This window comes from Protopterus annectens, chromosome 2.part0 (assembly GCF_019279795.1).
Source record: "Protopterus annectens isolate FY-2018-M chromosome 2.part0, PAN1.0, whole genome shotgun sequence".
Classification (NCBI taxonomy): Eukaryota; Metazoa; Chordata; order Ceratodontiformes; family Protopteridae; genus Protopterus; species Protopterus annectens.
The window spans coordinates 1,381,870,474-1,381,894,966 of record NC_056728.1 but is presented as its reverse complement, the minus strand read 5'-3'; the positions used below and the strand labels follow the sequence as shown (position 1 = coordinate 1,381,894,966).

General features: G+C 40.7%; 1 protein-coding gene across 31 annotated transcripts in view; it reads right to left on the bottom strand.

Annotated features, from left to right (window-relative positions):
* Positions 1-24,493, bottom strand: part of ANK2 (ankyrin 2) — a 3,034,032-nt gene that overhangs the window by 31,679 nt on the left and 2,977,860 nt on the right. For 30 of the 31 annotated variants that reach the window (XM_044061567.1, XM_044061562.1, XM_044061555.1 and 27 more), the window contains one exon: positions 21,516-21,610. The exons of the other annotated variant lie outside the window; for it this stretch is intronic. In XM_044061567.1, the coding sequence (XP_043917502.1) occupies positions 21,516-21,610 (95 nt within the window). The remainder of the gene's footprint in view (positions 1-21,515; positions 21,611-24,493) is intronic. 31 annotated transcript variants of the gene reach the window in all.

Sequence of the window (24,493 nt, the reverse complement as noted above, 5' to 3'; positions counted from 1 at the left end):
GACATTACAAACTGGACTTTGTTTACAGAGCTAGAGCAGAGTTTACAAAAGCCATACTACAAGGACTTCTGTACTCTGGACCTTCTCATCCACGAGTTCCTCCTAAGCTATAGCAAACATCCCTCATAGTTATGGCTACTGCAACAGTGATCTAATGAAGAACACAGTACAGCTGTGTAAGTTAACTTGTTATAACGATAGATGGCCTACTAGATCACTGATGCAGTATTAGTACCATAACATTTTCCCCCTTTTTTCTTCCTATTTTACCCAAGCTAGAATAAGTACCCTGCTTTACATTTCTTGTCCTGACAATGCATGTCATGACAGTTTTTACTGATTTTGAATAAATGTTTGCAGAGTTTCAGGCTTCAGCCTCTCTTTTCAGCAAGAAAGGTCTGACATGTAGCACAGCTGTATGCCTCTTTTATGCCAGCACATAATCTCATGCTAAAAGCAGATATGCAGTGTGTGTGAGGAAGCAGACCAAAGCTCAGTAGACTGTCTAGACATCTCATCATGTTTATGATATGTCCAACACAGTTGTGGCTACTGCAACAGTGATGCACTGAAACATCTACTGTTATAGTAAGTTAACCTCTACAGCTGTATTTTGTACTACTCTGGTTAAAAATTGTAGTCCACCAAGTCAGTGGTCATTTTTAATTCAAGCAAGTCAAAAATTCTAATCAACATTCAACACTGCTGTCATTATTTCCATCATAGGTACTCCAAAATGTGTACTATTCCTGAGATATATATACTTTGTGCACATGTGCTGCTCTCAGACATTTCTTTATGTTTAGCGGACACTAATGACACTAAGTAGGACGATCACTCCAGGGCTTGAGTTTAGTCTTGACCCTTGGTTATGGCCAATGGGAAGTCTTCTTCTCTTCCATGGGTTTGCATGCATTTTTGTTACATCTCCCCAAATATGCTTAATGAATTGGCTACTCTGAACTGTCTAGATTGCATTTACCCTTGTCACTGTGACCTGATTCGTGACTGAAGAGGGTTCACAATGGACTACTACATGTATCTATATGGCAAATAAGTAAAATAAATTAGGGAGGTATTCTTATGCCCTCAAGCTCATGATTTGTAAGCATGATAATTCACGACAGTTTCAATTAGTACATTTATTCATGCACACTCAGACTGGTCATTATCTCCACTGGCAGTCATTTGCAGGAAAATACTGAGATGCATGGTCCTTATCCAAGGCAAAGTTAATAAACACTTCCAGGTTTCTTTCTTCCTTCTGGTGCAGCAAAAATAACATGTGCAGCAAACGTAACAATATTTAACTTCAACAAAATAACCCTATTTTGGGCAATAACACTTCAAATTATATTAATGGTTTTAAGCACTTTTACAGCAGTATGTAGAGGGAAAGACGTGACAAAAGTATCTTTCTGTTTGTCTTTGCAGCATCTTCATTTTCCATTTCCGGTATTGAGTGGCTTTTGCTGTTTGCTCATCCTGAAGGAAGAAAAATGGCAGATCTGGTCAGCTAATCTCCTGCATGTGGAGGCCTTGCATCTTAACAGTGGCTGTTAAGACCACTAGTCCCAAGCCAATATGGCAGGTAGTCCAAAAAGATTAAACATGTAGAAAATGTATTTATCAGGTGTTCATGTCAGCCACCAAGAGGTGTGGTTAGGGAAAGTAAAAGAAAAGCCCAATGGCTGTGTACAAGTTTTGACAGTAGGACTGTAAGTGAAATGGAGGCATGGAAGGATTTTTCTTTTATCATGCCTTTTACTATAGCCGCTCATGTTTCAAATTTTAGAAGCTTTAAGACTTTTTCCGCAACAGCAAAAAATGTCAACTTTATATAAAAGTGTACATATCTTATATCATCATCATCATCATCATTATCAACCCCCTTTTTATCACTTTCTACATGGGGTCAGTCAATTCCACTCTCCTGCCTTCTTTGGCACTCAAAACTGACTGTTGCAAGTCTTCTCTCATACAATCCATTCACCTCTTTGCCGGATGCCTTTGTTCCTATTGCCTTCTTTCTGTTTGTCCCAAATCATCTTCATCAGATTGTCTTCTTTTCTGCACATGTGCCCAAACCACCGTAATCTGTTCTCTTTGACCTTTTCTGCAACTGGAACTTTGTCTTCTGCTCTTATGTCCTCATCTCTTCATCTGTCCCACAGTGTGCATCCTACCACCTATCTCACACACTTCATCTCCATGATCTCAAGTCTCTTCAACTGTTCTGTCTTACTGCCCAGGCTTCTGTACCATACAGTAGAACTGGCTGCACCACTGTCTTGTACACCTTTCTTTTCAGCTTCTTTGGCATTCTTCTGTCACATACTACACCTGACACTCTGTGTCACTCGATTGCAGCCCCTCTGATTCTAGTTTTGACCTCCTCATTCAGACTTCCTTTCTGCTCAACCATCTCTACCAGGTACCTGAAGCTGTTAACCTGTTCCACTATTTTCTCTTCTGTCTCAGTTTTCAGCTTCTTCTGATTTTCCCCATTTGCTGTCATTACAATTGTCTTGCCGGTACTCAGTTTATCTCATGTGCCTTCAGTTATGCATTCCATTCCCCTCTCCTTTGCTGAAGGTCTTGCTCAAAGTCTACCTGTAATGCCATATCGTCTGCATACAGCAACTTTGTTGATCTGTCCTCTCCAATCTGCTTGCTAATGTAGCCTGTCACCAGTGCGGACAGCATAAGGCTCAAAGCTGAACGATGGTGCACATCCACTCCCACTGGGAACCCCTCTGTGAGACTGAACACTGTTCAAATTTGAGTCATTGGGTCCTTGCACACAATCTGCACTAATTCTACAAATGTTTCTGGGTCTTTGAACCACTACAGGACTGCCCAAATAGACTTTCTTGGGACCCTGTCATATGCTTTCTTCAAATCTAGGAATACTCAGTTGGACTTTTTCTTATCCCTAGCTTCTTCTTAACTATATGTCTCACTGCAAACATCTGGTTGGTTGTGCTGCATCCTGGTATGAATCTGAACTGCTCGTTTCCCATCTTAGTTTCTATTACTCTACATATTCATTTATCAATCACTTCTCCAGAACTTTCATGCAATGTGAGAAGAGTTTCATAATTCTGTACTGCAGTGCCCACAGTTGTGAATGTCTCCTTTGTTCTTGAACACTGGCACTATTATGTTTATTGTCCAGTCATCTTGGATACACATTTCTCTCCACACTGCTATGAGTGCATTTCTCCCCACCTCACCTAGCATCTTTATCGTATCTGCTGGGACCTCATCTGAGCCTGCTGGTTTCCCTGACTTCATTTTCCTTCGTGCTGTTCTTACTTCTTATATGGTGGAATCCCTCTCTTCTCTCATTATAGGCTGTTTCTGGGGCAGTACAGCTTCTGTGCAGTTTTCTTCATTCAGAAGCAGCTGGAAGTACTCCTTCCATCTGCCTTTGATGTCCTGTGGACTGGTGAAAAGATTGTTGCTGGCATCTCTTATGAAGTGTGTCTGAATAGCTTCTTTATCTTTCTGTCTTTGTCTTATAACCTGACATAGATTCTTTGTGCCATGTAGTTACTTTACAGAAGCTGGTAGAGTGCCTCTGATGCCTTGTTCTTAGCTATTGCAACTTCTCTCTTAGTCTCTTTGTTTGCCAACCAGTACTCTTTCTGAACCTGGTCCGTTTTTCTATCTACCACTTTTTCCTGCACTCCTTCTTTCTTTTGATGACTTCCTGGACTTCTGCATTCCACCACTAACTTTCCTTATGTATCTTTTTTCCATACCTGGGGCAGCATATCTGTTTTGTATTCTTTACACATGCTGTTTTGAGGCACTGCAATTCTTCTTCAACTCCACCTGTTTCCTTTTCTTCTTCCTGAGGTGTTGGCACTGTGAGTAATTCCTTGTACTGTTGTGATTTCTCTCCAGTCAACTTCCTGGCAACCAGTGGTTTATGCTGTGGACTGACTGTTTCACTGGGGATAACTTTGCAATTGCTGATTCTACTCCAGTGCCATTTCCTTACTCCTTAGCTGAGTTGTATGTTGGCTACTCTTGTATGATCATGTGATTGGCTCTCTTTCTCAACCAGAATACCAGCTACTATCAAGCCATTTGCCAGACAGAAGTCTAGAATAGCCACTCCTTTATTCCTGTTGCTCCCATCCATGTGGACCCAGGCAGTCATTATATCCTGATCTGTCTATCCCAATATGTGAATTCAAATCACCCATCATCAACACCAATTATGTTGTCCTGTGTATGTCCTGCAACTGCTGTTTAAAGTCACTCTTTTCCTCTGTCACAACTGCTGTGGGGCATATGACTACTGCCCTGTCCTTTGGCTGATATGAATACTGCCCTATCTTTAGGCTGCCATCTGGTTGTCATGAGTCTGTCACTAATTCTGATGATGTCCCTTCATCACTGCCTTCTAAAGCCTCTCCCTTGTTTTCCTCCTGAGTAGAGGACTCTGGATCCCAAGTCAAGTGGCTTTGCTCTATCTTGTCTCCTAGATACATAGGATGTCCAGCCTTTCCTTACCATCATCAGTGAACCTGCATTCTTAGTTCATGCTTATCAAGTTGACTGGTTTTACATCCAGCTAACCCAAGTGGGGCCATTGGACGATGGCTTATGGCACACACTGCCCAATAGGGGGACATACACCCTTCCCACCATTAGCATGGATCTTAAATGCCCTCTCCAAGGCCGAAACTCTGTCTACATATATTACTCTGCTTGCAGTCAGTACCTATGCTATTAAATGCATCTTTGTTGTACTATGCCATAATGTTACTTTGATTTTTTTTTTTTTTTATTTTAGGCATTGCTACTGCCCTTGTAAATAACTTAATGCTAACCAAATTTCTCAAACATATTGTTGCTGCATTCTCAAAATACTGTACTTTTGCCTTGCATATATTCATATTGTATATTTATCTCTGTTTTTGTACTGTTAAGTATCATATAACTTGAATTGCTAATTTTTTCTTATTTTTTAATTACTTTCCTGGAGCTTTTCTCCTCGGGTCTCCACTGAAAAAGGACTCTCTGGGCCCAGTCGAACTAACCCAGTTAACAAATATAAAAATAAAATATATAAATATGAATAATAATAAAAACAAATAAATAAATAAAACAGCCTCTATGGAACTAGATAACATCTCGGGCTGTGTTCTACACGGGTTAAAACAGGAATTAGCATCACCATTGGGAACACTTTTCAATCACAGCCTAAGCACTGGTTTCATCCCAGTGGAATGAAAACAGCTACCATCATCCCTTTGCACAAATGGGTGCATCCACAGACTCTTGATAACTCTAGACCCACTAGCCTGACTAGCCTTATCTGCAAGGCCATGGAACGAACAATTATGGACCTTATTAACAAAGATATAGGAAATCTCCAAACTCTCGACCCCACCCAGTTTGGCTGTGTCAAGGGAAGATTGTGCTTCTTGGTGGACTTCTTTCAGACAGTCACCAAAGCCCTAGATGAGGGCAAATCTGTGTATGCAGCCTACTTAGACTTAACCAAGGGCTTTGACACAATCCCTCACTCAGGCATCATTGATAAACTCACCCAGCTGGTTATCAGCCCATATATTGTCAAGTGGGTTGCAAATTGGCTCAGTGATAGAACTCATACGGTCAAAATAGGGGAGTCCACCTCCTCCAGCAGACCTGTAACCAGTGGTGTTCTACAGGAATCGGTTATGGAAGACCCTACTGTTTGGAATCTACTTCTCTGAAGTACAGGCTAAAACTAAAGGACTGTGGCTGAGAAAGTTTGCTGATGACCGCAAACTGGGAGAGATCATTGAAACCCCTGGCGATATCAACATCCTGCAAGAAAGTCTTACGCAGACTAATGACTGGTGCCAAAGTCATGGTCTTAATGCAAAAAAGGCATTATCATCCCCTTCGGCAAAGGTGATGCTCTTGCAAACTACCAGATCTATAGCAATATCCTAAGCACACAGTCAGTGGTGAGAGATCTGGGCACAGAGGCCAAAGCAACCTTAACTTTGATCACCATGTCTCCACAGTGGTAAGATGGACATTGTAATTGCTCATCTTATAAGTATGGGCATTGCTTCCAGAAAAAGAGCTTATAACCTCCCTGTACACTTCCCTCATCAGGCCTATAACAGAGTACAACACTGCCTTTGGTATGTTCATTTCCAAACACCTGCAGCAATTGGAGAGACCACAAAGGTTCCTTACAAACAAAATTCAGTGTCTTCAAGATCTGTCTTATGCAGACAGACTGAAATCATCACACTTTACACTGTGTCATACAGACTGCTCAGAGGCAACCTGTGTCTTGCATACAGAACAATCTATGAATCAACTTTAATGGAAATGCTGCACATTCACAAGTAAAATGGCACATGGGTCACCACTCAAACCTGGTATGTGACATCAATAGAACTTGCTGGAGAGACAGATTTGTCTCACAGAAGTTGCCTCACCTTTGGAGCAAGCTTCCTATTCATATTAAATGAAGCCCTTCTTTGGCTCTATTTAAGTGTAATTTGGACAACTGGTAACTGGAAATTCACTCCGGAGTTCCACCTGTGTCTCTCTCTTGGACAGAGGCAATAGGTGCTGATTTTAGTGTCTGCTTGAACCAAACACCCTTGAGAATACGGGTTGAATTTGGCTAGGCTTGTAAGGGCCCTGGGGCCATTAGCCTAGTAACCTCCTATGATCCTATGATCCTCAACCCGCCATTTGTCAGCACTCATCTTGAGCCATATATTTTACACCATTGAGTGGCTAGCCTTGGCACAGTGCATGCAGTCTGTGATTCATGATCTCCCTATCATGAGTATTATGCACACCACAAGAGATGACCAAAGTGGTTGGTTTATATAACTCTTTCCCTTATAGGGCACCATGTAGAGCCTGTGTTGCTGCCTAAAATTCTATTCTTTTAGTGAATTTGAGATGGAAACAGCATGTTTTTCAGAGGGAAGGAACTCATAGAGACACATGGAAACATGCAAACTCCAAACAGGCATTGGCAGGAGTTCAGGCTTGAACCTTGTACCTTGGAGACAAATACCCTAACTATTATGGCAACCTGTCTCACATGAAATAGAAATGATAGTGACACTTTTGTTTTAAACCGAACATTTTTGAAATGTAGTTTGTTAGTTTTAAGTGTCTGTTCTTAATTTGAAAATACATAAAACTGATATATCTCCTGTAATGTTTGGAAAATGGTCAAGTTATCCAGCTGTATAGTATACAGTGCAAGAGTTAATTTTATTAAAGATGATGAAGTGACAATATCTGGAAAGTGTAGATGTCATTCTGCACTTGCCTAAATGCCATTTTTTGGTAGAACATTTAAAATGACTGAAAATATCACTTGTTTAAGAATTGAATGCCCCATGATATTTATAAATATTTTACTGAGTGGTTTACAGGTATACTGCAAACTTGTGTTCAAACATTAGGGGTACTCATAGAAGTAGATCATTCAAGGTCAGATGATATATAAGTAACACAGGATCACAAATCCCAGGGATCTGTACAGTGCAATGTGTACTAATACCCCTGTCACCATTATATGACTATCTCTGAAATAGTATGAAGCTTTCTAGTATAACTGTATTGATACACACACATACAGACTGTTCTTAATTGGTGGTTTAGTGATGGGTACACTTTTAACTTCATATAATACATTAGGTTATATGTGTACATATTGTCTTGTTACGTTATGATGTAACCCTGGCTAAACCTGTAATAACTGTTTGATCAGAGTTCTACTCCAGCAAACAAATTTAAATAAATAAATATTTATTATGAGGGGTGCCCCCAAATTTCAAGTGACAGAAAAAGCCTCTTTCTGTATGGTTGAGTCCCTGTTGAATTGAACTTGACAAAGTGAGATCTCACTGAGTTGAACAGTGAGGACTCGAGAGGAAAAGGAGCATCTGCCTCTCACTGAGTTACTCCTCAGCATATAGGATGATAATATACCTGTGTGTGTGTGTGTGTGTGTGTGTGTGTGTGTGTGTGTGTGTGTGCTCATGCGCTCATGTGTTTGTAAATTGTGATGGTATAAACTAACTAAAAATAAACTTGCTAAACATCATGACTAAACTATAAAACTAAAAAAATCCTAACATAATCCTCACTATGCTACTAAAACAAACCAGAAATATTAACTGATATTACTGTTACTTATGTAAATAAATAAATAATGATTAAACATTATCCCAGAACTGTACAGTATTCTGAGGTACTTTTTTTATCATGGGAAATTGTTGTTTAATAAAAATAAGTGTTCTGAGAAAAGGTTATCCCATTCAGAAGTATTTGTAAATTCAAATGTCATCATCATCATCTTTCGGCTTTTCCCGTTAGGGGTCGCCACAGTGGATCATCTCTTTCCATTTCTTCCTATCCTCTGCATCTTGCTCTGTCACACCAACCGCCTGCATGTCCTCTCTCACCACATCCATAAACCTTATCTTAGGCCTTCCTCTTTTCCTCTTACCTGGCAGCTCCATCCTTAGCATCTTTTTTCCAATATACCCATCATCCCTCCTCAGCACATGTCCAAATCAGTGCAATCTCGTCTCTCTTGCTTTGTCTCCAAACTGTCCAACATGAGCTGACCCTCTAATATACTGATTCCTAATCCTATCCATCCTAGTCACACCGAGTGCAAATCTTAACATCTTGAACTCTGCCACATCCAGCTCAGACTCCTGCCTTTTTGTCAATGCCACTGTCTCCAACCCATATAACATAGCTGGTCTCACTACTGTCTTGTAGACCTTCCTTTTCACTCTTACTGGTACCCGTCTGTCACAAATCACTCCTGACACTCTTCTCCACCCATTCCACCCTGCCTGTACTCTCTTCTTCACCTGTCTTCCACATTCACCATTACTCTGAACTGTTGATCCCAAGTACTTAAACTTGTCCACCTTTACCAACTCTACTCCCTGCATCCTCACCATTCCTCTACCCTCCATCTCATTTACACACATATATTCTGTCTTAGCCCTGCTGACCTTCATTCCTCTGCTACAGAGTCTCCTCAACCTGATTCCTACTCTCACTACAGATCACAATGTCATCTGCAAACATCATAGTCCATGGGGCCTTCTGTCTGATCTCATCTGTCAACCTGTCCATCACCACTGCAAATAAGAAAGGACTCAGAGCTGATCCTTGATGTAATCTCACCTCCACCTTAAACAGATCTGTCACTCCCACTGCAGTCCTCACCACTGTCACACTACTCTTGTACATATCCTGTACCACTCTTACATACTTCTCTGCCACTCCCGACTTCCTCATATAATACCACAACTCTTCTCTAGGCACCCTGTCATATGCTTTCTCCAAGTCTACAAAGACACAATGCAACTCCTCCTGACCTTCTCTGTATTTCTCGAATAACACTCTCAGAGCAAACATCACATTTGTAGTGCTCTTTCCTGGCATGAAACCATACTGCTGATCACTAATCATCACCTCCCTTCTTAACCTAGCTTCTACTACTCTCTCCCATAACTTCAAGCTGTGACTGATCAATTTTATCCCTCTGTAGTTACTGCAGCTCTGCACATCACCCTTATTCTTAAAGATAGGTACCAAAACACTTTTTCTCCACTCCTCAGGCATCCTCTGACTTTCCAAAATTTCATTAAACAATCTAGTTAAAAATTCCACTGCCATTTCTCCTAAGCACCTCCATGCTTCCATTGGGATGTCATCTGGGCCAACAGCCTTTCCATTCTTCATCCCCTTCATAGCTGTTCTTACTTCCTCCTTGCTAATCTGTTTCACTTCCTGATTCACTATCCCCACATCATCCAACCTTCTCTCTCTCTCATTCTCTTCATTCATCAGCCTCTCAAAATACTCTTTCCATCTACTCAACACACTCTCCTCTCTTGTGAGTACCTTTCCCTCACTATCCTTTATCACCCTTACTTGCTGCACATCTTTCCCAGCTCTGTCCCTCTGTCTAGCCAATCGGTACAGGTCCTTTTCTCCCTCTTTAGTGTCCAATCTCTCATACAACTCTCCATACACCTTATCCTTAGCTTTCACCACCTCTCTCTTTGCCATGTGCCTCATCTCTTTATACTCATGTCTGCTTTCTTCATCTCTTTGACAATTCCACTTCTTCTTCGCCAGCCTCTTCCTCTGTATACTCTCCTGTACTTTCTCATTCCACCACCAGGTCTCCTTGTCCTCCTTCCTCTGTCCAGATGTCACACCAAGCACCTTTCTAGCAGTCTCCCTTACTAGTTCTGCTGTAGTTACCCAGCTATTCGGTAAGTCTCCACTGCCTCCCAGTGCCTGTCTTAACTCTTCCCTAAACTCCACTTCACAATCACCCTTTTTGTAATTTTTGTAATCATTTTTGTAATCCCTTTTGTAATCATTTGTAAATTCAAATGTGAAAGGACAATATAACCACATATGTTACACGCTGCAAAGCTGAAACTAAAATATATACTCATTTTTATGAAGTTATTTAGATTGCTTAAGTTGAATAAAATTCTGTGGTACTAAAACAAATCAGTAGCACCTAAAATGTCTCATCTGTGTGTGTTATTTGCTGAACAACCTTTCAAACTAAGTCAAGCTTTCATCTTTCACCATAAACTAAACTGTCTTTTCTTTTCTGATCTCCTGTGATCCATTCAGCCAGTCACTTCCTTTATTCTTACCTCAGGTAAAAAAAGAATCATACCTCAGGTTAAAAAAAATCTAAAGCACTCACCCACCTAATAAACAGCTGACACCAATATAAATTACAAATATTTAGGGCCTTCCTTTGCCCCTGGATGTGAATCTTCACGATGTAGTGTGTCCATGTTGAAAGACTTTACATGCACAGAACTAGAGGTTAAGGTGGTGTTAGAAAGGTGTAATAATAATTTCAAGCGATGCCTGTTAATCTGGAAAGTACTGAAACTGGAAAAGTTGTAACATCAATCTATACTGCAAAAATGTGTGCCTTAGCACTTATTAGTGACAAATAATCACCACAGGTGACAAAGGAGAAACTTCAGAGATGGCATTTTTCATTTCTTTAGTCATCCTTGGTTGACCTTAGGGGTAATTTGCGATAATGAGCTGGGCAGGAGGATTTGAGTCTTTGCGCCTTTGTACACTTCAGTATTAAGGTGAAGCAGGAAGACAGACTTGCTTGAAGTCCCCTTAGTGGTGGAGTATTGTATTTACTGAGTTCTAACAAAAGTGATTGTGAGGAATGCTAAACTTAAAGTTGGAATGAACGATAGTTATTGATGAAACTCATTTTTGTACACAACCTTAAAAGTTCAGCAGTGAAATTTTTCATAATTTTTTTGATGTCACATATGATATGCAGGAAAATGGTTGGCAATCTGTACCAAACATTAATGCCAAATTTTCCAATAGCTGCAGGCATCATCCACAGGGAAGGCAGTTTCAAAGCACCTGTCATGCTGTAACAGGAAAGACAGTGTGTATAAAGCAAGCAGTAACTAAATTTTACTATAAAAAAATCAGTGTTTGTTTTCATGAAAACACTTCTGCTTTGATTGGCAAAGACTAAGATATTGAACTTGCTGTGAATATATGGACAGTGCTTCTAAAGACATCATGGCTGCTAGCTTTGGGATACAGGCTTTGAAACCTTGATGAGTAGGGACTATGGATGGAAGAGCTACCAACATAAGCTATTTATACTGTGGGAGGCTTTGAGACAACACCAACTTTTTATATAACTTGCATATACTGCTGTGTATTTAGCAGCATCATCTAAAACAATAAAAAAAGATTGATGTGATGTATGGATTTCACAGGCTGAGCCTGAAATTGATCTGTAAGGATCTGTGTACTAACAGACAAACAAAGAATTAACTAACTAAATCAATAAATAGCCAAATAATATTTAAATAAAATATAAATCAGCACAGAATACGTATAACAAATATAAATTACAAGTCAGGAAACCATTATAGATGGCAAGAACGTGAAGACGGAAAACATAACTAGGCAATATATTTTTGGCTAAGCCAAGATGGTTTGATCAGGAGTCAGTTTCCATTTTCATATCTAATATAAAATTGCTTGCACTTTATGTTATGTTAAGGTCTAAAAGGATGTTTTCAAGTACTACAGTGGATGAAGGAGATGGAGTACATGCTACTCTTACTGCAGATGTCCATCATTAGATCACTGTTGCAGTGGCATAAAGCTATATGAGACATATCTTGCCAAGGATTGAACAGCTCTCAGTATAAAAATGTATTTGGGCGCCTTCCTCATTCACCATATGTCCACTGAAGAACAAGGGCATACTGGCATAAAAAGGGGCATACAGGTATCAAAATTCAGAACTTTTTGGGCACTGAAGAGTTTAGTCAGATGTTTTTATTTACACTGTGACTTCAGTTAAAGCAGTCATCTCGTATCATAGGTTTTTGGGCAGATAAGTACCAAATTGGGAACATTCCTTTATTGTTTCAATAAAAATAGTGGTAATTTACTATGTCTAGCAGAAGAAGAAAATGCACAAGAATTAGACACATCCCATGCAACGATTCTCACAGGGTCTGAGCCTTCTGTCTGGGGAAATAACGTCTGCTCACATGATATTTTCTTTCTTTTTCCCTGAAAACCATTCACAGTTTGCTTAATATCCTTAACGTATTGTTCAGAAAATTGACACCTTAAAGCCGTTGCTTGGTCTCTCAAGGCTACTAACTCCTCTGTGTTGGATGTCCCCCTTCAGACAAAGAAAAGAAGGAAACCATTGAAGAGGATACTGAAAGAACTCTTCCTCTGATCATGCTTTCCCTGCCTGTAACTGACAAATCTACTATGGCTGTTGCAGTGCCTTTAGACCATCGCTCCCAATCTGACTGACCTCTCTGGTGTTGACCCCTGGGAAGCAACTATGAGTCAGGAGTCAGGCATCTTACCAAGAACATTTGTCCGGCATCTGCCAAAAAGGGAGAACACCATTTCTTTTGTTTGAATGGATGGATGTACACATCACATCTTGGTAAGGAAGGTAGTAGCAGGCTTCTTCATGGGGGTCCACATATCAGATGCATCCAAAACAATTAAACAGTTCATTTCTAAGATCAAATCTCAAAAAACAAGCATCTTCCCTCCCTCCCCTTCCACTCCAGTTAATTTTAAGGGATCTCAAGAGGACTTGTAAATTTTTGGTACAGAGCTTTTTACAGCTTTTTAGTCTCTGCAATCCTCAACCAGAGTTTCCACTCATTACAAGAGGAAAGGTTCTCCTTCTTCTTCTGAGGAAGAGTTATTTTCAGACACAGAAAAGTAACAGTAGATTATGCATCTCAGTCTCCTCTTCAGTCCAGTATGAGTTGGAGCCTGAGGATGCATTCACTTCTGCATGCTTTTCCCATACTCAACCCCTTGGATAGTGCAAGCCTGACAGGCTATAAAATATATCTGAGTCACACAAATAAATACCTCTTCAGAAATTATTTGGCAGACCCTCTGGACATCTTCATGGATAAGAATGGAGCTTCCAAACCCCTTACCTCTTCCACCCCCCCCCCCATTCCCAATGCGAAGGCTAGTAGAGTATTCGATAAGTTTGGCAAAATCTTTACTTCCTCAACCCAGGCCTTTAACACTGTAAATTGCCAAGACCTCATGGCCAAACACCTTCCTGGTATGTTTTTAGACAAGCAACAAATAACTTCTATACTGTCTGCTTCAGAAATCAAATCTTCATTAACTAACATACTTTTATCTGCATCTCGAGTCCCAACACATACCATAAAGTGTTCTATGTTGCAAATGATGCAATTGCTACAGTTGTAGCCACAGGCTATGTAATGTATAGATATGCCTGGCTTAGGTTACAGAGTCTCCCTGAGGATGTTATAACCCAGATTCACAATATCCCAATAGAGAACGATATCCTTTTTGGTAGATCCTATGCCAAAGTCTTAAGTGCTTAGTAGAAAATGACAAGTTAATACAGGGAGTAAAACAGCTTTTTTTTCTGTCAGCAGTACCTGCATATAGCAAAAACTATCCCTCTAGCCTTTGACCCTTCTTCAAGAAGCCTTTTAAACCAGGAAGAAGAAATCAAGGAAAACAAGAACGTAAAAAGAAATGGCAAGGGAGCTCCAAGAAAAAGGGAAATGGCTCCCAGGTACTTCCCAATCTAAAAAGAATTAATGACTATTTATTTAAGTAGTCCTTCCCCTCCCTCCCCTCTTTAGCCAACCTTTCAAGACATGCAATTTATTTCTTTCCCTGCCTTCTTGGAAAACAACAAACAACAGATGCTTGGGTACTAGAGGAATCTAGTGGGGGTACAAATGGCAGTGGGAGTTCATTCCTCCAAAATCAGAGATCCCCTCCTTCCAAAAGAGCAAACAAATTTGTTTCCTCAGATTTTGCCAAAAATGCTCACACAAGATGTTATACAGCCTGTTCACCATTCCCAACAGAGAAAAGGCGTTTACTCCAGGATTTTTCTAGTACCCAAGAAAGGAGGCACTTGGAGACTAGTACTAGATCTTTCTGATGTCATTTGCTTTTTAAAAATGGCAGAAATTCAAAATGATAATCATACAGTCTCTTTTTCCTCTTTGTCTAACATCCCGGTCCTTTTTAGTAACCTTAGGTCTTAAGGATGTAAACCATCATACTCCAGTTCGCAAAGACTTCATGAGTTATTTCATACTTTTTGTGTCTGGATTAGATTTTTCAATTTACATTCTTACCCTCTGGACTTTCTACAGCTCCAAGGATATTTACAAAATGGCTATTTCAAGAGGTTGCCTTCTGCAGACATAAAGAAATCCACATTTATCCCAATCTGGACGATTGCCTCATCTTAGCAGATTCATTTTAAGACACCCAGACATCCCTTTTCTTCTCCATAAACCTCTTTAAAAATGTAGGTTTCAGTCTAATTCCAGAAAAATCCTCTAATTCCATCTCACAGGCTAACATTTTTAGGATGTCTTCTGGACACATCCTCCAGAAAAAGTTTCATTTTACGCTCTAAAGTTTTTAGAGTCCATGACCACAGCAGAATTCAAGACTACAAGGCATCAACTATCCTAATGGCGCCTTAGCTAGACTTCATATGAGGAAATCATATGGCTTCCTCAAGTCCATTTGGACTCAACACCAGCATCCTTTGTTTCATCATGAAAGAAAGAAAGAACTCCTTTGGTGGACAAATCAGATTCAGCTAAATCCAAGTTTCCTGTTTCCCTGCACTCCCACTCAGTCTTTGACAGATGAATCAGACTTTGCCTGGGAGATGGTTTCCAAAGGAATTAAAGTTCAGGAGTTTTGGAATCTGCATTTCAGGAAGAAAGACACAAACTCAAAGAAATGATGATCCTGTTAAATGCATTAAAAGCCTTGATTCAACTCTTGACTCCAGGAATTTTATTGGGGATTCCAGACAACACCAAACCTTATGGTAAATGAACAAGGGGAAGCAGATATTACCCTCTGCGCAGACTAGCCATGATCACCTGGGAAGTGGCATCTCAGCACAATCTCTCCCTTTAGGCATGCCAACAGAGTAGAACAGTGTAGTAGACTCACTGGGCAGACCCACGACAGACACTCACAAATGAATGTTGCACCCAGAGGTCTTCCTGGAGCTTGTCCTCCAGTGAGGAATTCCTCAAGTAGATCTGTTTACTTTTATTCACAACAGACAGTTCTTTTTCCAAGACCCCTTGCAGACAGACCTGGAAAACACATGCCTTTTCTTTCTCATTGATGGGAATATTCTGATATGCCTACCCCTCCTCCACTGACTTCCAAAGCTCTATTAAAAATAAGAAGGACTCTCACAAGAGTCTTCTAGGACAGTCTTTTTGGCCCAAATAACATTGGTTTTTGCTTATCATGCAGATGGCCATGGGCAATTTCAAAAAAAGTTCACCACAGAGTAGCTCCACTTTCACAGGATAAGGAATCTCTCATCCACCCCAACATTCTGAAACGGAACCTAACTGTTAGCATGACAGTTTTTTGTTTTTTTAGGCACCTCTCTACAGAGGTTGTACAACAAGCATTAAAGGAGGCTACAACACCTGCTTCAAGAAAATCATATTTATCTAAATGGAAATATTTTCTAGCTGGTGCTGTACCACAGACCAGGACCCATATTGGGGGGGGGGGGGCACTGCTGGCTCTCCTTTACCTTTGTGAATTGCTCAATTCTGGCCTGCCTTATACTTCTGTCAAATAACATCTTTTGTCTGTTTCAGCCTATCTGTCACTAGATCTCTTTTTTTTGCAGGTGAAGCAATTCTTAAAAGAGGTGTTACATATTAGATCATCTAGAAACCAGGTGACTCCACCTTGGGATCTCAATTTTGTTTTGGAGAAACTAACTTTATCTCTATTTGAACCCTCATCTAGTGCCTCCCTGAAGTGCATTACCTGGAAGACAGCTTTACTTATCACTCTGACCTCATCCTGAATAATATTGGAGTTGCAAGCTCTAATGTCTATTCAACCCATTTTGGTCTTTCAAACTGCTAAGTGACTGTTAGAACTAATCCTTCATTCATGCCTAAGATGGCTTCTAAGTTCACTCTAAATCTGTTATTCACCTTCCTGGTTTCTTTCATTTCATGGATGTCCACAAGCAGCTTTGACACTACTTGGACAAGACAAAAAGATTTCAGACTGGCAGATTGACTTTATTTCTTATGAAGGTAAGAAGAAAGAACAACAAGTTTCCAAATAGTCAGTATCCGGATGGTTATCCAAGACTATTCAATGTTGCTGTTCTTATCACTGAATGTTAGGGCACACTCTACTAGAGCTATGACTACTTCTGGGGCTTTTTGAAAGGGGATGGACTCTAGAACCACTCTCGGAACTTGGCCCTCAGCCCACACCCTCACTAAACACTACAAAATTGATTCACTTTCTAGAGTTAAAACAGAATTTACTAGGTCTGTTCTTCAGGGTCATCTGGACTCTGGTCCTGGATCCTTCATCTTTATTGACTAAGCTTTGGTTATCATCCTATATAGCTTTATGCTACTGCAATAGTGATGTAATGATGAACATAGTACAGCTGTGTATGTAAACTTGCCATAACAGAACATGGTCAAACAGATCTTTGTTTCAGTACTAACACCCCCCCCATCCCCCTTCATATGTTTGTCTTTAGCTACTTTATTGGTTGGAGTGGGCTCTGTTCACCTATTTCTCGCACACCATAAGATTATAAATCCGAATCTCTCAGGAGATGTCATATTTTTTGGTCACAGCATGCTTTGGTTAGAGGCAAGAAAGCTCTGTATTTAGGCACTTGAATGCTCCCTTTTGTACCAGTATGTGCATCAATAGACATGTGGTGTGTGAGGAAGGTATCCAAAAGCTTTTGTATATTTGCCAGATGTCCAGTCTCTGGCAGGATACTTCTTATATAGCTTTATGCTATTGGAGCAATGATGTATTCAAGCATCTGCTATTATGGTAAGTATATATACATATCTTATAGGTTCATAGGTTCATACTAGGCTATCTGCCCTAGGGCATTTATAAGCCTAGCCAGAGTGTGTTTGGCTTTCGCCACCCATTTTAAATTTATTTTGCTATGCCCTTTTTCGAGGTTAGTATACTGTGCCTCTGTCTAACAGTGACACAGAAGTGATACCCGGGGTAAACCTACGATCTCCCATACACTCATCAAGATTCCTCTTGAAGGGAGTCAATGAGGGACTCTGCCTAACCTGGACTGGGATTTTATTCCAGAGTGAAGGGAGCCTCTGGGTTATGAATCTGTCCCTCCAGCATGTCCTATTTATTTCAGTGCTGAGGTTCAAGTCTCTCGAGCGCGTAGCTCGATGGGATTTGGATTTTCTGAGGTGTAGCATGTCCATTAATTCCGGGTTGGACATGGCTTTATACATCAGGCACAGATTGCCTCTGAGCAGGCCGTATGCCACTGAGTAGAGCTGGAGTTTCCTTAACCGGGCAGCATATGGCATCTGTTTGAGCCCTTTGATCCTCTTGGTGAGGTACTTTTGGGGTCTTTCCAGTTGCTGCAGGCATCTGGTAAGGTACATCCCAAAAGGGGCATTGTACTCAATTATGGGCCTGATGAGGGATGAGTAAAGAGGCACGATGACCTCCCCTGATCTAGATGTGAATCCCTTCATGATTAGGTGGGCTATATAAAATGTTTTTCTAACCACTTTGGCCACGTGGTTGTCAAATGAGAGATTGCTATCAACTTGGGTCCCCAGGTCCCTAATTACTTCTTCTGTACTTAATGGATTACCACCTATGTGGTAATTTTTGGGCACTTTGTTTTTGCCAAAGGGGATAACTATACACTTTTTGGCATTTAGCTTGAGGCCATGGCTCTGGCACCAGTTGTCTGTTTCTATGCGGCCCTTTTGGAGGATGCTTGTGTCGGCTGGAGAGTCGATTATGGCGCCCAGTTTGCAGTCATCTGCAAACTTGGTCAGCCACAGTCCTTCCGTGTTGGCCTGTACCTTCGAGAAATATATACCGAACAAGAGAGGTCCCAGGACTGAGCCTTGTGGGATGCCACTTGTAACTGGTTTGGAGTCTGACATGGCTCTAGCAATTCTAACCATGTGGGTTCTGTCCTTGAGCCTGTTTGCAACCCATCTAGTGACATAGGGGTTTATATTTAAGCTGGTGAGCTTATCTATAATGCTCGAGTGGGGTATTGTATTGACGGCTTTTGCGAGGTCCAGGTAGGCTGTGTGGACCACCTTCCCCTCGTCAATGGCCTTGGTGACTGTTTCAAAGAAATCAACCAGGTTTAAGAGGCAGGATCTGCCCTTAACAAAGCCGAACTGGGTAGGATCCAGTGTCTGTAGGTCCCCAATATCTTTATTTATGAGGTCCATGATGATCCTTTCCATAGCTTTGCAGACCAAGCTAGTCAGCCTTATGGGGCGATAGTTTCCAGGATCCGTTGAGGCACCACCTTTGTGGAGAGGGACCACTCTTTGGGTACATATCCTGTAGTAAGGCTGAGATTGAACAGTAGTTTTATGTTTGGGTTTAGCTCTTCTTGGAGTTCATGTAGGACGCAGCCCGGGACACCGTCTGGTCCCATTGATGCTGTGTTTTTTGCTTTGGAGAGGGCGGCTCTTACCTGAGCATCTGAGATGTCAGGGGGGCAGCACTCTGCTGGGATAGATATTTGCCCTTTTGGTGGGGAGGGGGTTTGCGCTGAACCTGTCAGCTAGGATGTTGGCAATGTCTGTGGGTTCGATGTATTTTTTGTCATTATTGAGTAATTCTGAGCATATCTGGGAATTCCCACCCAGGTTCCTAACATAACTAAAGAAAGCCTTGTGATTATCCTTAGTGTCCTGTGCAATTTTTCTCTCGAAGCTGGCCTTAGACGATTTCATGAGTGCCCGTAGTTTTTTGCTAATACTGATCAGAGATGCCTTCCCTTTTTGGGATTTTGCTCTGTCATGTAGTAGCTTCCTCCTTCTATTGTATAGTTTGTTTATGGCTGGGGTCCACCAGACAGGACGTCTGCCTTTGGAGGATTGGGTCTTGGTTTTTGGATCTGTATTTTTTTTTTGTATGTATGGCAAGTGACTCTGAATAAGACTGAATAATGTTGTTTAAAAGTGATGTTTGGTTGTAGGCAGGATTTCTTCTACATGTTCTTGTTCTGTCTCTTCTGACGTATAGGAGGACAGAGGTAGCCATATTTGTGAGATATCCAGTATTAAGTCTGTCAGTTGGTACAGAGGGTTAAAGTTGTGAGCTATAGTTCTTGTGGTACGGGGTTTAACTCCTTCAGCTCTCATTTGCTACTATGTAACCCTGAGTAAGTCAGTTAACCAGATTTTGCTCTTGGGTCACCCCTGAAAAGGGGCTGAGTGTTCAGCAGGCCTATCTGGTTAACAAATGGGTACTGCTACTATTTTGATAATTTTGAGTTAAGTAAATACATTTTAGGAGTTTTTATTTATTTATCGTTTGTTGACCATGTTAGTCTCTCTATGCTAATAGCCTCTTTACAGGGCAGACCTGAGGTCTCCTACTCTTTTCAATAGGTGCCATGGGATCTTTTACATCCACCCGAGATTCTATCAACTCAAGCAGGTGGGGGCCACAGTTTAATGTGTCATCCGAGGGACTGCACACTCAGGAGTGCAGCACCCACTCCCCATAAGTATGCATTTTGGAAAGATTTAGGGGACAGGGGTATAAGTACACTTGGTATGCAAGCTTTTATACGGTGAGAGGAAAATAAAAAAGAAACACGGGAGTGCAGTAACAGACTGGTCAGTAGATATACACAGTACTCAAAGTGTTACAAACTTTCTTCCTAAAATCCTCTCACATTCTAGCAGTCCCACCGTTCCTGGGGAATATCTAAATTGGCCAGGGAGCTCAGGTGTGACATATTATACAGCTCAAGGCATGGGTAGAGGGAGTTATGTACAGGGCCAAACAGCCCAAAAGAATGAATGCAGGCATCCTGCACAGTAGTGTGATACTACCTTCAGTATGCCTTGGTGCTAGCAGTATGACCAGGCCTCTTTAAATAAAGGAGACTGATGATGTGGCATGATCAGGTGTAAAGCTGTCACAGCAGTCAGGCCTAGTCAAGGCAGGCACATGACTTTATGTAAATAAAGAGATGGCATACCATAACATGAAAACAGTTTAATATACTCAGCTTCCATTTTTATATGTGGTCTTACATATACTAAGTCTAGGATCACAGTGTCCCAGAAAAACTTTGACTTTTGCAAATTCAAAAAGAAGAAAAAAGTTCAGCATTTAAGCATACATATAGCTGAAATATACACAAAAATTAATTTCATACTGCACTTTGAACCATAACACAGACATTTACTTTCGCTTCTTGTCTCCTTCTATGATAATCTAAGGCACTAATCTTCCACAGTAGTTATGATCCACAACAGAACATAATTCAGAGCATCATTCATCTTATCTAATTATCGGGCCTGTAAGTCTGGCATGATAAAGTTTAGAAATAATAGTGAAAATATTTGTAGTTTTGTCTGAGACACAGTAAAGGGAATGTTTCAGAAAACACGGCTATTAGAAAACTGTTGAAAAATGTGATGTAGCTGAAATGGGCTAAGCCACAGTACTCAAGATATTGTTTTGTTTTTGATACGTGAATGGGATTGTCATTTGCTGGCAAGTACCTAAAGATGAGTATTTGATGTCACCTCTAATGGCAGCATCACCGCTGATGTAGAGTCCCTGTGTTAGCGCCATAAAAACTCCTATGCTGATGGAATTCAGCAGGCAAATCTGTCGCCTGTTAGCTGTATGAGGTAACAAAGGGTTAAAAGTGAATCTTCAAATGCTTTGAATTTTTTAATGTCACATATTCAGAATTAGTTGCCCAAACACACAAGCACAGGTTGCAGCAATTTCTTCTAAACACACACAAAAGCTAAGCTAAGTGTATTGTGTGGGCTTTTGTTAGTTGTGAAAGCATGGCATGCTACCCCAAACTTCCAAACCTCTTAAGAACTGATCCATCCTTGTTCACAGTCTTTTTTTCAACTAAATTTGGCAGACACACTTTTCCATGACCATGTTGTATATAGCTGAGGGCCTGAAGGCAAAAGAATACACCAAATTACATAAAAGGAATTTGACAGCTAATACTGCGGATTAGAAGTGGTAGAGTGTAAGGAGTACAAAAGGAACACATTTGAGGAAACAGTATTTCATACCAGCTTATTTCACAATACATGCAAAGAAATGTACTCAGGTTTTACTAAAATAAGGCTACATGAATGACAAATGAGAGTACAATCATTTATGGCACACAATTATATCCAATATAATTATTTATATCAGCAGCATGCTAGGAAAGGAACAAATATTTATGAGGCAGTAAATTCTGTTGGTTCATAGTTTATCAAACATGGCACAGAAAAACTGTCACAGATTTTGATTTTTCTGTTAAGCTTTTAACATGCTACAAGATACGGCATTTACATACCATCTAAATCGAGCTGCAACTGAAGCTCTTTTATGGAAATTGTGGCAAAAGTTGAACAAGCCATCTATAAAGTCTGGGAAAGTGTTATGCACATAAAAACTGCAGTAAAATATTAAATCCAGCAAAGTTCGTAAGTACTGCATTAACCTTTTATCAGTAAGATGTCTTAAATCGTATGGAAGGTGGCATATTGAAAACATCTTTAGACTCACATATATAAAAAATAAGCATTGGGTCTCCTCTCAAAAAAAACGTAGTGCTCTTCATGCAGTGTACTAGGAAAAAATGTACTGTTTGCTGCTGCTTTGCACTGTACTTTACTACTGCATATTTCACACCAGCTGTTGCTTTTACTTAATTTAAGAAAAGATCTATATCTGCTGTTTTATTCTGTTGCTATTATTAATTCAAGAAAAATTGTAGTGCTTCTTACACTGTTGTTTATTTAATAAAAAAAAAATATCCTGCCATTTTTCTTTTGTTCCGTTGCACTTCTGTTGGCCATAGTATAGATTAGATTCAGACTGTCTGAGTTCAGTTCTGTTTGTAGAGTGAGCATTAAAAATCAGGACGTCTTGTTTTGGAGAAGCCTCCCTGTACCCTCATGGCAGGAGCATACAGTAGGACTGGCTAACTGAAAGTTACTGGTTCAGGGCTCAGTTTGAGCTATTCCATCGGTGAAGGGCTCAGTTTGAGCTATTCCATTGATTTCTTTGTATTAGCTGCTTTGCTCTTGTTTGTGCATAGTTAACTATCGCACAACACTGTGCGGGAGGGGGTAACTCTTGCAGGTTATGGATGCAAAAGCACCAATAGACGTATTTTCCCTTACAAGTAGCTGCTATCTAGCAGAGCATTTCTTGAATAGCTCTGAGTTGTTCAGTGTACCACCCAGCAGAGACTTTACCTCTTACCTATCAACATCAGACACTACAGATCCTCTCTTTTATAGACCTACTACTGTACACCCCATAGGTTAGTCACCCTAAAATAGCTCCCTACCCGATACCCCTATCTTCTCCTTATCTGCTGAGATACCAGGTTCAAATCTTGCATTATGGACTGTAAGTTTCCCTCTGTTTCTCCTGCCAGTTTGGTGGACATGGTTTTTTTTGAGGCAATGTAGCAACTGCCTCGTGTACCCTGACAACCCCTTACTCCTAAATCATTCAAGTACAATTTGCAAGAGATGCTCCTGCACTAGGAATCTGGAATCACTGCTCTCTCATGCCCAGAACAGCAACATTAAACAGGTTGTCAGTTCACACACCATGACTCCTATTCATAATATGCACCCAGCACATAAACCTTCATATGCAGAGATACTCTCCAGAAACCTACTTAAACACTAGAGACCTCCAAAACACAAACATGCTACACCAAACACAGCACCCAAAGCATCCAATACGCATAAAAACACTAGCACCTGTGTCTCACCAAATAAGCCCTTAAGGCAATGCACAACTATTCCAAATGTTCTAGTTACAGGTGACCCCATAGTGAGACATACAGATGCCCTACTCACCAGATTTCGATAATTGGCTTAGTTTCTGGTGTCATTCTAAGAGGATCCAGTTCTTGTCAGCCTGGGATGACATGGTGGATAGACCGCACTGCTTTGCCAGAGATGGTCTTCACCTGGTACCCCTAGGCATTTGTTTGGTGGCTAAGGCACTTGCCTCTCCCATAATGCCTTTTTTAGGCAAGGTCACAACAACAAAATTCCCGACATGAAAATATCAAACACAAAGAAAACAATGGTCTTGCTGTTAAACGCTAGGAGTTTAAATCAGAAACTGTACTCTCTGGAAACACTCCTCTCCCTGGAACATGCTGACATCTGTGCAGTCACAGAAACCTGGCTCAAGGCCACAGAAAGTACCCGGGACTTGCAAGGCTACAATGCCTTCCACACTTTCAGACCGCAAATTGAAGGTATGAAAACCAAAAGAGGTGGAGTTTTTATCTCCATTAAAGATAATCACACCTCTAGACTGGTTAGACAAGAAAACTCTGTGGACCTACTCCAAGTCCAAATTACTGTGAATAAGACTCCCCCTCGGGTCATTGTCAGTTACAGGTCCCCTTCCATGAACCAAGATGTCCACACAGCTTTATTTATACCTACTTGGGACAATTAAGGTACAACCTAACACCCTAGTCATTGGTGACTTCAACTATCCTTCAATTAATTGGGAAACTTATATGAGCCCAAACTCACTCGCACAAAAGTTCATGGACTTTGTTATCTCAAATGGCATGGAACAAATAGTACTCCACCCCACAAGGGGGTCCAATATTCTAGACCTGATCCTCGCCGATATGAGTGACCTATGCAATGCCTCAAGTGTAGGGCCCACACTGGTTAAATTTGACCAAAAGTCAGTCATTTATGAAGTGGCAATAGAACCAGAACTCCTCAAAGGAGAAGTCAGGCTAAAAAACTTCACCAAACCTAACTATACCCTCCTAAGGGAAGGTATGGTCTAT